At 42.2% G+C, this 15424-nt stretch overlaps 1 protein-coding gene across 1 annotated transcript in view; it reads right to left on the bottom strand.

Annotated features, from left to right (window-relative positions):
* Positions 1 to 2283: 2283 nt before the first annotated feature.
* LOC126484708 (G-protein coupled receptor dmsr-1-like) overlaps positions 2284 to 15424 on the bottom strand; it is a gene marked incomplete at its 5' end in the record, with an annotated part of 81091 nt that continues 67950 nt past the window's right edge. Inside the window, one exon of the mRNA XM_050108304.1 lies at positions 2284 to 2700. Within this exon, the coding sequence (XP_049964261.1) occupies positions 2284 to 2700 (417 nt within the window). The remainder of the gene's footprint in view (positions 2701 to 15424) is intronic.

Raw genomic sequence — 15424 nt, 5'->3', positions numbered from 1 at the left:
AAATGAAAGTGTGTAATAACGACAATATTTTTAACAAGATAAAATAAAATAAATTATACCCATGGGTTCCTTGGAGGATGGTAGGCGGAGCTCTCCTCAGCTGCTAAGAAGTCAACTGGTGGTTATGAGTGCTGAGCACGACCTTAAATATGCAGAGGCTCCGCCTACTTCCCGTCACACTACTTCACAACTGCCAATCAGCGTTCATAATATGACGCTATCGTCAAAGTATAAAAATACGAAATACACTAGTAACATAAGCATTCAATAATCATGCGGAGGGGACAGTAGAGTCGAATTTACAAGTTCTTCATAATGCAAATAAAGGCTTACTTATGAATATCTCAGAGGAAATCGCGATATATGCTCATTTGAAAACCAAATCATCAATGCTGCTCAATGAGCAATTAGATTTTAGCGAAAAAATATTTTTACGACCTTTTTGATGAAATTTTATAATGAAGATGCACTACTCTTTTGTTTTAAGGTTAGTTTTATACCCATGGAAAAAGCTATGTATGAAAAATATGCTATACAATATATAAAATTTTTATTAAATTGAAATTGATTATTATAAAAACTATTAGGTCGATGAGTTCTAAATATTTAATCAGTGGTCTCATCAGTTATTCAGACATACATAATGCGGAACGTACTCTTGGCTGCTGCCCTACTGCTATAAAGAATGTTGCTATGAAAACTACAGTTAAAGTAAGACGATTCTGCAACATCCAACAAAGATGCAATTGTGATGTAGCCGACGCGGTATAATCGATATATACCACAACTCCAAGGACTTTCACATCTTTGATGTAACTGACACTATAATAGTATTAATATTGCCCATAGAGGGCACAGCTATTACACATCGTAGTTTACCGTTTTTATCTAAAATATAAATTAGTTTTACACATAGTAACTATCTGTTAATCAGACATTTTAAATGAACTAAATTTATGTTACTAGGGTATTTCGTATTTAGATACTTTGACGATAGCGTCATATTATGAGCGCTGATTGGCAGTTGTGAAGTAGTGTGACAGGAAGTAGGCGGAGCCTCTGCATATTTAAGGTCGTGCTCAGCACTCATAACCATCAGTTGACTTCGTAGCAGCTGAGGAGAGCTCCGCTTACCATCCTTCAAGGAAGCCATGGGTATAATTAATTTTATTTTATCTTGTTAAAAATTTTGTCGTCATTACACACTATCATTTTATTTAAAGATTGGTTTCTAGTACTTTTTTAAAATTTATTCACAGGTCTGAAGATGGTTATGTAAAAATAACCGAAACGGGTCACCAGTGTTATTGAAACATAAGTGTTGTAATCAAGACTGAACTTTATTTAAAATACAATAATCTATTGATCACTGTATACCAAAAATTTTTACCAAAATTGACATAAAATTCTGCAATGAAATTTTCACTCTACAGCGGAGTGTACGCTGATATGAAACTTCCTGGCAGATTAAAACTGTGTGCCGGACCGAGACTCAAACTCGGGACCTTTCCCTTTCGCGGGCAAGTGCTCTACCGACTGAGCTACCCGAGCACGACTCACGCCCCGCCCTCACAGCTTTACTTCTGCCAGTACCTCGTCTCCCACCTTCCAAACTATACAGAAGCTCTCCTGCGAACCTTGCAGAACTAGCATTCCTGAAAGAAGAAACATCCCCCAGGCTGTGGCTAAGCCATGTCTCCGCAATATCCTTTCTTTCAGGAGTGCTAGTTCTGCAAGGTTCGCAGGAGAGCTTCTGTATAGTTTGGAAGGTAGGAGACGAGGTACTGCCAGAAGTAAAGCTGTGGCGACGGGCCGTGAGTCGTGTTCGGGTAGCTCAGTCGGTAGAACACTTGCCCGCGAAAGGCAAAGGTCACGAGTTCGAGTCTCGGAGCGGCACACAGTTTCAATCTGCCAGGAACTTTCTTAACATGAAATGTTCACTGAGATGTGTCAAAAGGAGTTGTGTCACTCTTACATCGAAAGCATTTGTACTTGTGCTTGAAAACTGTTAACAATTACAGTCACATAGTAATATATGTACATTGTTTTTATGATAGAAAAGATCAGTCTTTTGACGTTCTTGTGGAAATCGCTGAACTGTCAGCCACACAAACATCCCCGACTGCGGTCTGTCCCCACGCGACGCAGCGCGCGGGTGCTTGGACGAGCGAGCCGCGGCTCGCCTCAGAGGGCGTGCTCGGCGCAGGTGGCCCTGCTGGTGGGGGCGTACTGGCTGTCCGAGGAGTCGGCGGCGGCGAGCGCGAGCCCGGCCGCCCCGCGCCATCATACGCACGTGGACTGCGTCAGCGAGGCGGGCGGCGGCTTGCGCTTGCTGAGCAGCAGCGCGGGGCAGAACAGCTGCGAGAAGGAGGTGCGGAACTGCCGGCTCATGGCGCAGTACAGCACGAAGTTGACGGCGCCGTTGGTGAGCGCCAGCATGTCCATCACCTCGCTGAACAGCTTGTAGCAGCCGAGGAAGAAGCACGGCCGCAGCAGCACGCTGAGCAGCCCGAGCACGCCGCTGGGCACCTCGGTGGCCAGGAACAGCAGCAGCACGGCCACCAGCATGCGCGTGGTGCGGTGCGCGCGCCGCGAACGGCCCGTCAGCGCCGCGTGCTGCCGCCCGTTGCGCAGCAGCGTGCGCACCAGCCACGCGATCAGCAGAGACAGCGCCGCGCACGGGATCAGCCGCAGCACCACCTGCGGCAGGAGAGTGGCGCCGGCGTCAGCTGCTGAGCCCCACCACCGAGGTGGTCTACCGACAGGTGTCCGGCAGTCTGCATTTAAGTCGGCGAAAGAAGATCCCCGACAGTTACAATGTGTGATCAAAAGTATCCGGACATCGCTAACAACATACGTTTTTCCTATTACGTGCATTCTTTTGGTGTGCGTACTGTAAGACCTTCAGTACACACACCATCAGATTATTTGACTTGTCGCTCTAGCGAAGGAGGCGAGTGTCAGCAATATCTCTCGTGGTCTTATCGTGGCGTGTTTATCTTCTGCCGTTAGGTCAGACGATAGAAATGCCACTTGACGCCTAGAGTAGCAGATTGACGGTGACCAACTTTAAACAGAACTTGATTAACTTTCACACACATTTATTAAAACAATAACAAGCATAAAAATTACTTAACTTGGTTCTCGATGCTATTTACAATTGGCAATATGAAGTTCCTTTGGTATTTGTACGTTAATCTTATTCTCACATATATCTCTGATACTTGACAGAAGTGTCTATATAGTTATCTTCATGGCGATGCACAGGAATATGGTAATCTTATTAGGCGCAGACTGAAACTTGACTTTAGACTGGTACAGACAAATGTAGAACTGGTACAGACTAATGCAGACTGGTACAGATTGGTGCAGACAAATGCAGACTAACTAATCGGAGGTCTGTACACTCGTTATAATACCTCGCCCTTTCATGTATCACTGAGCAAGTGTGATCCGTGAGGAAAAAAGGTTCTATGTAAGCAGCAATCTCACTGGCTGCGTTACATATCAATACGCGGATCGGCGGAAGCAGAATTTGGTCCGTCTCTGTGGCAGCGCCATCTCATAGTGTGGAGACGTACAAGCGCTGCCCCTGCGCTGTTCTGCTTACTGAGGCGTGCTCTAGTGGGAAAGTTGTGTACACGCTGACTACGTGGAACTATGTACACAACAATTCTGCGCCACCTACTGTCACGTACTCCATATCAGTGACCTCAATAGTCATTACACATCGTGAGACAGAACAATGGGTCGCTGTGCGAAACTCACGGTCAGGTGATTTGGTGTCACTTCTGTCAAACGTCTCTACGCGAGATTTCCACATCCCTAGGCCTATTGATTCCGATACGACGGTAAACTGGTACCGTAAAGAGACACATACAGCACAAAAGTGTACAAGCCGACCTTGTCTGTTGACTGACAGAGTTCTAATCAAATAACCCTGAGCGCTATGGGACCTAGTCCCCTAGAAATTAGAACTACTTAAACCTAACTAACCTAAGAACATCACACACCTACATGCCCGAAGCAGGATTCGAATCTCCCACCGTAGCGGTCGCTCGGTTTCAGACTGTGGCGCCTAGAACCGCTCGGCCAGACTGACAGAGTCTGCCGACAGTTAAAGAGGGCTGTAATGGGCAATAGTTAGACATCTATCCAGACCATCACACAGGAATTCCAAACTGCATCAGGATCCACTGCAAGTACTATGACACTTAGGCGGGAGTTTGCTCGTGTATCATGTCGTTTCTGGAAACCCAGAATCTACTCTGTAGGAATCAACATGGATTCCGGAAACAGCGATCGTGTGAGACCCAACTCGCTTTATTTGTTCATGAGACCCAGAAAATATTAGATATTTGCTCCGAGGTAGATGCCATTTTACTTGACTTCCGGAAGGCATTCGTTACAGTTCTGCACTGTCGTCTGATAAACAAAGTAAGAGCCTACGGAATATCAGATCAGCTGTGTGGCTGGATTGAAGAGCTTTTATCAAACAGAACACAGCATGTTGTTCTCAATGGAGAGACGTCTACAGACGATAAAGTAACCTCTGGCGTGCCACGGCGGAGTGTTATGGACCATTGCTTTTCACAATATATACAACTGACTTAGTAGATGGTGTCGGAAGTTCCATGCGGCTTTCCGCGGATGATGCTGTAGTATACAGAGAGAAGATGCATCATTAGAAAATTGCAGCAAAATGCAGGAAGATCTGCAGCGGATAGGCACTTGGCGCAGAGAGTGGCAACTGACTTTTAACATAGACAAATGTAATGTATTGCGAATACATAGAAAGAAGGATCCTTTATTGTATGATTATATGATAGCGGAACAAACACTGGTAGCAGTTAGTTACTTCTGTAAAATATCTGGCAGTATGCGTACGGAACGATTTGAAGTGGAATGATCATATAAAATCAATTGTTGGTAAGGCGGGTGCCAGGTTGAGATTCATTGGGAGAGTCCCTAGAAAATGTAGTCCATCAAGAAAGGAGGTGGCTTACAAAACATTCGTTCGACCTACACTTGAGTATTCCTCATCACTGTTGGGATCCGTACCAGATCGGGTGGACGGAGGAGATAGAAAAGATCCAAAGAAGAGCGGCGCATCACACGGTTATTTGGTAAGCGTGATAACGTTACGGAGATGTTTATCAAACTCAAGTAGCAGACTTTGCAAGAGAGGCGCTCTGCATCGCGGTGTAGCTTGCTGTCCAGGTTTCGAGAGGGTGCGTTTCTTGATGAGCTATCGAATATATTGCTCCCCCCTACTTCCGAGGAGATCACGAATGTAAAATTAGATAGATTCGAGTGCTCACGGAGGCTTTCCGGCACTCGTTCTTCCCGCGAACCATACGCGACTGGAACAGGAAAGGGAGTTAATGACAGTGGCACGTAGTGTGCCCTCCGCCACACACCGTTGGGTGGCTCGCGTGAGAAAACTTGGATTTCATGGTCGAGCGGCTGCTCATAAGCCACACATGACGCCAAATGAAGCCTAGTTCGGTGTAAGAAGCGTGAACATTGGACGACTGAACAGTGGAAAAACTTTGTGTGGAGCGACGAATCACGGTACACAATGTGCAGATCCGATGGCAGGGTGTGGGTATGGCGAATGCCCAGTGAACGTCATCTGCCAGCATGTGTAGTGCGATGACTAAAATTCGGATGTGGTGGTCGTGTTTGTCACGGAGGGGATTTGCAAACCCCTGTTGTTTTGTGTGGCACTATCACAGCAGTGGCCTACATTGAGGTTTTAAGCACATTCTTGCTTCCAACTGTTGAAGAGCAATTCAGGAATGGCGACTGCATCTTTCAACACGATCGAGCACCTGTTCATAATGTACGGTCTGTGCGGAGTGGGTCTACGACAGTAACATACCTCTAATGGACTGGCCTGCACAGAGTTCTGACCTGAATCCTATAGAACACCTTTGAGATGTTTTAGAACGCCGACTTCCTGCCAGGCCTCACCGACCACAATTGACACTCCTCCTCAGTGCAGCACTCCACGAAAAATGGGCTCACATTCCCCAAGAAACTTTCCAGCACTTGATTGAACGTATGCCGGTGAGAGTTGAAGCTGACATCCGGCTAAAGGTGGGCCAACACCTCATTGATTCCCAGCATTACCGATGGAGGGCCCCCTGAACTTGTAAGTCATTTTGAGCCAGGTGTCCGGAATCTTCTGATCACATGGAGTGCATTCGAAGTGTTGCAGTTACTTCGCGAATTACGTCAACGAATCACATAACACTGTTTTACAAACTTTGCTCACTGTTTTGCCCAGCTCTGTAGACCACTATTGTTTTCGCCTGCAGAATAAGAATAAGCTTTGCAGTGGCAAGTTGGTAACGGCAGGGGAAGATCTTTCGCTGACGCTTCTACAGGAATCGGCATCGACAGCAGCATGGACAGTATCAGCCGCATAGCGACCTGTGACAGTTGTTATGTCAACCACTGAACTGTAGTGCAGTGACTCCAACAGTACATACTATTGGGTCCGTACTCAGTGATCGGCCAGAGGATTATGACCAGCAACCTACTATCGATGTAAGCAGTTCAAGGTCATAGTAATGCCATCTGGTGGGGGAATGACTGCTAGTCAGATACTCACACAGAGTGCATGTAATATCAGAGAGCATGCTGTCCCTGTGGAGAATGGGGACAGTGCACGATCTATTTGAGTTTGACTGAGGGCAGATTTTGAAGGCCCAGATGCTCAGGACTTGTCAGATGTTCAAGAAGTGCTGTGGTGAAAGTCTTCAATATGAGGCGAAACCAAGGTGAAACCACTTCCAGACGTGGTGGGGTTGGGACAGCCACCACTCACGACAGATGTCAGATTTTGTTGTCTGGGCAGATTAGTAAAACAGGACAGGCGGCGAGCTGTGGTGGAACTGAGATCCGATTTTAATGCTGGGCAGAGTGCAACTGTGTCTGAACACACATTGCACGAAACACTCCTAACGATGAGCCTCCACAGCTGACGTACCATGCAAGTGCCAACATTAAAACATAACATCAGCGACTACGACTGAAATGGGCATGTGAACATTGACAATGAACTTGGGTGCAGTGGCAGAGTATTGTCTGCTCTGATGAATCCTGATACACTGTTCATCATGATAACTGGAGCGCGCCAGTCCGTCGTCTTGCATGGGAACGGCTCCTTGACACATGTGTGTGGGCTGGAGACAAACTGGCAGTGACTCCATTATGCTCTGGGGAACACACACATGGGTATCCATGAGTCCAGTGGAGCCCGTGCAAGACACTACAAAGGCTAAGAAGTCATTATCAAACACTGGTTCTGATTTTACAAAACATTGCCCCTAATTGGCTCATCTGCAAAACAAATATCACACAAGATATTAGTGGGAGAAAAGACTGACAAACCATATTGCTGGAATTTATCCTGATCAGTTGCTCACAGCAGAGATTTCTGTACAGTGTGAGTCACTAACTATTCCCATTTGAAATAACCCCAAATGTATCATAGCAGCTGAAAAATTTGTGGCACAAATGTTGGTTGGGACAATGGGAGCCATAATACGACGTTGGCTTTTGTTGGAACGTGGGGCCATGTCAGAGAAATGAAGTTCAACTTTGTTTTTTTAAATGGGATGCTACAGTTTGGTACTTATTTTCTGATAGCAGCTATCGAGACGAATCCAATGATATGCAACAGTAAAGTCTTTTAAGGTGAACGAAGATCACAATGGTGGCATGAACGTCCATCTACAATGTGTTAAAAGGGATGACCACTGGTATCAATGCAGGGCTGCGATCTTCTTACCATGGATTGAGTGGTACTCCGTATCACTTATTGAAGTATATGTTCTGACAATTGTCTCACATATATCGTGCTGATAGTAAATAATCGCCGAATACGGCGTATCCATCTAACGTGGCATTGACATGTGAACACAATTGGATGGTTTCGCAATAGAACACTAATAGGAACGATAAGACTAGTATCGTCGGATCAAGCTAATGTCAATGCTGCATTCCTTCGAAGAACAAAACGATATGCTTCTCATTTACGGAGAATGCCAACGAAATTAATTGAGATCTGGAGACTTATACACTGAAAGATATCCTCCACGGACTCTCCCTACACAGAGTACATCTAAACATGTGTATGATAAATTGAGAACAACTGGATCTTTAACGCATCTGAAACATATCCGGCAAAGGGAAGTTACTAACGAGGAAACGGAAATTGGTACTCTTGCCACTGTGGTTCAAGATCCTTGTGTTAGTTCGTGTAAAACCGCAAGGGAATACGGCATGAACCAGAGTAGTGTTGTTACTGTTCTGCATCGCCATAAATATCATCCTTACCACATCAGTCTCCACGAAGAATTTAATTCTGCCGATGGTCTCAATTTCAGATTCAGAGGGATGAAACATGCATTTATTTGATTTTAATTAATAATGAGGGTACATTCAAGAACCATGGAAATGTTAATTTGCATAACATGCATTATTGGGCAACTGGAAATCCATGTTGACTGCGGGAAGTTGCACACCAAAACCGTGGTCGGTGAATGTACTGTGTTGGATTCTGGAGGACAGAATTATAGGCCCCTATCTCATCGAAGGAAGTTTTAATGGTAGGAAGTACACCACATTCGTGCCAGAAACATTAGGTCTTTTATCGGAAGAAATGTCTTTAGGAACAAGGAACAGAATGTGGTATCAACACGATGGGTGTTCGGCACATTTTTCGCTGATGGCTAGAAATGACTTCCAGAGACAATTCCCAGATCGTTGGATTGGACGCGGAGGAGATGTGTCGTGGCCAGCTTGTTCGCCAGACTTGGAGCCTCTGTATTCTTTCTTGTGCGAATTCGTAAAGTACGTTGATTATAAAGACGTCCCAACTACGCCTGAAGATATGCGAGAGAGAATGGTCAGAGCATGTGCTTCGATAAATGACGAAGTGATACGGAATACCACTCAATCTATGATAATAAGATTGCAGCACTGCATTGATACCAATGGTCATTACTTCGAACACCTTCTATAAATGGACGTTCATGCCACCTTTGTGATCTTCGTTGACCTTCAAAGACCTTCGGCCTTAGTGAATTGAAATTTTCTTGTTTGCGCCAGTGTTCAGCATACGTCTACATGGGATGTCTACAATTCTTACTGACCATCCTGTTCGTTTAGTTCTACCACAAAAAGGAATAAAAGAAAAGCATCCATGTTTATTGCTACTTCCATCACAGACTTTTTTATTCACCGAGATGTGTACGGTAGGCAAACATTATGCAGTGACATTGTGTCTTATTTATGGAACTAAAGCCCCCTCTCTCAGGTCACTATGGGAAAGTGTGAATTTGGATTCGAAGCTCAAGTAATTTTACAACTTCAGATTAAGAAATTGCTAATCCTAGGTAGCATAAATTTTTTACCTTTTCTTTACTCTTTTGACATAAGTGTGAAAAATATATTTAGCTATGCGGATGCTCAAATTCACTCTATAGCAAAATATACTGCTGTCCCTCATTTTTATTATGTTCACGCTACGTATTTATTACGAACAAGTTTATTTTTAAATGTGCAATACTTTAATTTTCTGTATATATGTGGTATCTATATTAAATGATACACGAGGGGGAGGGAGCGGATAGTAAATCGTTAATCGTAGAGTCAAACAGAGTGTGTGAGAAAATGTTCAAATGGGTATGAATCCCTTAGGGACCTAACTGCTGAGATCATCGGTCACTAGACTTCCACACTACTTACACTAACGTAAACTAATTAATTCTGAGAACAACACACACTCATGCCCGAAGCAGGACTCGAACCTGTGGCGGGAGGGGCCGTGCAATGCGCGGCATGGCGCCTCGAACCACGCGGCCACTCCGCGCGGCGGAGTGTGAAGGAGTTTACGTGAATGCAAAGGTATTCGAAGTAGCGGAACAGCGCAATATCAAGCCGCGATGCAAGCTAATCCAAGTACAGACGAATCCTGAAATTTAAAATACTGTGTACTCTTGATACTACCATGAACACCGCACAATGTATATTGAAACAAGTATGTTCTGTAGCAGCGATGGCGAGGCATGACAGAATCTCTGACCAGAGAGTTATTTATCGTTGCTAGTCTGCGCTTGACCGCGCGAGAGTTTAGTTCTGTTGCGAGGCAGTTGTTGTACGTAGCGAGTCGCGAGAACATGTAGTTAGTCAGTGCTAGTAGCGCGCGAGACACAGTCGGAGTCGTGTGTGAGGAGTCGGCGGGCGTCGACATGGGCCTCTGGTCAAGATTCAGGACGAGGTATATTTTTTAAATAAGGTAATGAAGCAGCATTGCGCTCATCTGATAATGTAATGCATCTTAAGTGTAATTAATTTGTTCAAGAATCGCCCCAATAAGAATTTTGTTTTCAAACCAAGCATTTTAACAAAACAAACATTTTATTGAAAAAAATTTCCCATGCATTTCCTTAAAGAAAAAATTAACTTAAGTTCAAAGAATTTTTGCGATGCATTTCCTCCAAGCTATGGCGAAAAATAAGAGCAGATGCAATTTTACTGAGGTAATAACAGGGCCTAAGATCGACATTTCGGTCTATTTGCGTTTTCATTGTCACTGAGATTTCATTATCATTGAATTGTCTTACATTTTTGTGGGCAGCTTACACATGGCTCAGATTGCTATTTTTCATTTATTGTCATTGTCATTAAATTCCACTGCTGGGAGGTTACACTTAGCTCTATGTCCATTAGCATTTGAATAAGATTACTTATAAAATTTTGCGGGGAGGTTACAATGTTTTAGACTGTTTCAAATAATGTGAGCCTCGTGAAATGCTATAGGTTAACTGACAATGCTCACCGAGGTAAGTCGGATTGTTGCTTGGCTAGAATGAATTCTCTGATGCAACGTAAAGGGAAAAGTGACGCGTTTTAAATTACTTATTTGCCTGCTCATACGGTTTCGTGCCAGATGAGACAGGAAAAGTGATTCAAATCCGTACACTGTATTTTTTATTACACGTGCTTTTACAGTATGTACCATTTTGTGAAATGTCGGTCCTCCACCATTATGTTCTTGCTCCGACCACTCGGAATGAGCGAGTTGTTTCTCATCTGTGCAAGGTCTAAGTAAAATGAGAATTTTAGATCTAACAGCAGTACGACGACGTTCTAGAACTTGTCATGTTGTAGCTTTCTCGGAGCCTTGAGTGAACTTACTTATTTTGATGGATGATATTAGGATTTGACTGCTTATTTTACAGAAGTGTTCATTTTATTTCGCGTTATTTTTTGAGATTTTTTAGTAACTGTAAACATGAATTTTATAGTAACATTGATACCTAAACAACGTTGTGCATCTCGCAAGAGATTAAATGTTACTTCATTTAGGTTCATTCACTGTCAAAATACTTTCTCCAGATAGGCTCTGGTAACAGAGCTTCAAGTTTAATCTCTTTCGAGCCAGTTTCGTAACACCAATAACGTCAGTTCTGCTTGCGTGGTTGTCCCTCTGCAGAATGACATAGACATTCACCTCTCACTTCACACGTTTCTCTTGAACGACTCTGACAAGCCACTACTCTGTTTGCTTTCTGAGTCACGTGTCAGACTGTAGCGTTGGGAAGAGTACCTCACGCATCCGTACAGTAAATAATAACAGAAAATGTGTAGCCACATGTTGCCTTGTAGAGGCTGGAGGCCGGTTGACAACCAAGTGATTTGCGGAATAGTAAGTAAGGTTCCATTATCACTGCTTAAAACATTTATTATTACGGCAAAAGATTTCCATTTTCAAGTACGCGTGCATACAAAGTATGACAATTACAATGTGTTATAGTTCTACAGGAATTTTGGACTTAATTTTTGTAAATGAAGAATTTCGAGAGCTATTGAGGTATAACAGAAACTGCAGTCGTAATTTTCATTATCACGAATTAACTCAAACAACTATGTTGTAATTAACTATTATATTTATAAGTTAAGTAAGAAGGACCCTAGCGTCTACGTTGTGCTGGCTTATATATAACATCTGGTGTGACTAGGGTGACCATACGTCCTGATTAATCGGGATTGTCCCGTTTTTTGAGGCTAAAAAATTTGTCCCGACTTATTTTTTAAAACAAGCAATTTGTCCCGATTTTGAAGGATTATTTTCAGACATTTACAAAGTGGTTAAAATATTTTCTGAGTGTCGAAATATAAACTATCAATTGAAACTGACATTCCGTACATTGGTACTCCCTGATATTATACAGCTTAAGCACTATAATTGTTGCGTACTCTTATTTTCTTTGCTTTTGCTTGCCATTGTTGTCAGCACTCAGTATCAGTTTCGTGAAGTGCTAGCACGTCATGGCGATGCCGAAACGAAAATCAATGTTTTCGAAAGAGCTACAGAGGAAATTTCCTTGTTTCACTGCTACAGACAATGACTGTTCAGCAAAATGTAACGTATGTAACTGTGCTGTATCCGCGTCTCATGGTGGTGCTGCAGATCTCAAGCATCATATGGAATCAGAGAAACACAGGAAGAATCTTCGATCGGCAGGCTCCTCGCAAAAAATGACGAGACATTTTGTAACTTCAAATACACAGGAAGAGAAAAACGTAGCTGCAGCAGAAGGAACCTTGTCATCCCATGTTGTTAAACACCACCAAAGCTATCGTTCTAATAATGACTGCAGTGTTCAACCAAACAAACAAAAATTTCCTGATTCTAAGATTGCAGAAAATGTTTCGTGTGGAAGAACAAAGTGTGAAGCAATTATCAACAATGTTATAGCTCCGCATTCCCAGAAACAGGTAATAGCTGCTGTAAACGGTGCAAAATACTTTTCATTATCCACTGATGCTAGCAACCATGTCCATTAGAAAATTTTTCCTCTGATAGTTCAGTATTTTTCTGTAAGTGAGGGTGGACTGCAGACAAAATTGCTTGAACTTGATGAATTGCAGAAGGAAAAGTCCGAAACCATTTCCAATCATCTTTCTCATGTTATACAGTCATTCAGTATCGTCTCAAAGTGTGTTGCATTTGGTGCAGATAATACTAACTGTAATTTTGCGGCGTTAATGGAGAAAGAGGGTAATAATGTTTTCACACATCTGAAAGAAAAATTAAAAAACTCTAACATTGTTGGCATTGGTTGTCCAGCACATGTTGTTCATAACACACTTCAAAGTGCTTGTGATGTTTTACCTGTTGACATGGACTGCATTGTCATGAAGTTGTATAACCATTTTCATATTTTTTCTATTCGTCTTGCAGAACTCCCTGTATTCTATGAATTTGTTGGTGTCACAAAAATTTACTTTCCTTTTCCAAAACACGGTGGCTTTCATTGTTTTCAGCCATACAAAGGATCTTGAAAATGTTTGAACCTTTGAAATCTTACTTTTTGTCACAGTCTAACTCAAAATGTCCTGCAACCTTAAAGAGTTTTTTCAGTGATCCTATAAATTAACGTTATTTACTTTTTGTACATTCACAAATGAGTGTTTTCCAACAATCCATTCTGAGCATTGAGAAACAGAATAATTCCATATGTGAAGTATTAGCAGTCTTAAATAATGCTTTGACAAGTCTAAATTCAAGGAAACATGAACGTTTTGTACCACTAAGTGTAAAAAAAAAAAAAAAAAAAAAAAAAAAAACTGCTGAATGATTGTGATGACCAGTCTGTTAAGAAATTTGACATAGCGGTATGAACGTTTTATGATGCTTCAGTAGACTGTTTATCCTCATGGTTACAGGGAATAGCTGAGTTTTCTGTATTCTCATGGATGATGCTCACAGAACCACCAGAATGGTCAATAGTTGAAAATACTTTAATGTGGCTAATTGAAAAGGGCATTCTAGTAAATGACAGCCTCTTATTTGATGAAATAGTTCATATACAGTCGTTTGTAAAGCAACAAGTGGAAACAGACAGTGAGCAATGGACTCAGTTGATGCCACATGAAAAATGATGTAGGTTTTTCAGGTCTTGCCAGTGTAATGAACAGTTCAGAGAATCGCTTAATATAGCGCAGTACTTCTTTTCACTCCCTGCCCACAATGCAAATGTTGAGTTTTCAGCTTACTATCGTCACAGTGGATAGATGAGAGACATAAATTTATGGTGAGGAGCGTTAAGTGTATTATACTGACCTGTTTAAACTTCAGTAAATACAGTTGCACTGACTTCCGTTCATACCTATTAGGCAAACCTAAGTTGCTGAATGAAATTTCATCTTCGAAGAAATATGATTGCAGTGTGGAATCCACAAAACCGTAAATTCCTTGTGTTCACTAACAACTTTTTTTGTAGTGATTGTTACTGTATGTCTTTCTACATTCTGTGTTATAAATGTTACATTTCTAAATAAGTAAATTTCTGAAAACTTGAAATGTACTTCTTTCCAGTCTTTCCATTCTTTGTTTGGTTTTGTACACACACACACACACACACACACACACACACAAATATCAGTGAAGGCTATATTTGCAGAGGAAGAAGAAATGTTAGCATTGATATTTAACGAGAAATAAAAATTGTCCCACTTTTTGGCTAAGAAAATGTATGAAAGTCCCAGTTTTGACTGAATAAAATATGATCACCCTAGGTGTGACTTATCCGGTGACTGTTTTAGCTAGATTTCACGTGCCGGCCGCAGTGGCCGTGCGGTTCTAGGCGCTTCAGTTTAGAACCACGTGACCGCTACGGTCGCAGGTTCGAATCCTACCTCGGGCTTCGATGTGTGTGATGTCCTTAGGTTAGTTAGGTTTGAGTAGTTCTAAGTTCTAGGGGGCTGATGACCACAGTTGTTAAGTCCCATAGTGCTCAGAGCCATTTGAACCATTTAAATTTCATGTGAAATTCTGAAATATCGATTTTACGTAGATTTTGCGCTGGTATATACAGTGTGGCGAAATATTTTGATATAATATTTCCTGTTATTTTTGACTTTTGTATTTACATACTAACAGATTATGGTCAGAGGTGATTCTGTCTTTAGGTATCGCAATCTGTGTATCCTATCTTTGGTTTTGTACTGCTGTCAACATTTTTCTGACATATAAATAATATCTGGTGTGACTGTTCTTGCTACATTTCGTATGAAATTCGAGAAATTTCGGTGTCACGTTGATTTTATGGTGTTAGGTTTCATACAGCAGGGCGTGACATTTTAGTGTAAGTCGCAAATATTTAGCGTAATTTATGACAGTTGACACCACAGATGCTTTACATTTATGTGAGAACAGACTTTGGTCAGAGATGTTGATGTCTTTAGGTATCTCTGGCATGTGTATAATACCCACGGTTCCGCTTCCAACCTATATCGATTAAGTCAGTTAAGTTATTTAAATAATTTCTTTATTTGAAACCGGTATGTTCATTAAGAATTTCCTTCGGAAAGTTTTGTGTGTATATATATCTCAAGTTGT

This window comes from Schistocerca serialis, chromosome 6, assembly GCF_023864345.2.
Source record: "Schistocerca serialis cubense isolate TAMUIC-IGC-003099 chromosome 6, iqSchSeri2.2, whole genome shotgun sequence".
Lineage (NCBI taxonomy): Eukaryota > Metazoa > Arthropoda > Insecta > Orthoptera > Acrididae > Schistocerca > Schistocerca serialis.
This window is presented reverse-complemented; position numbering and strand designations above follow the sequence as displayed.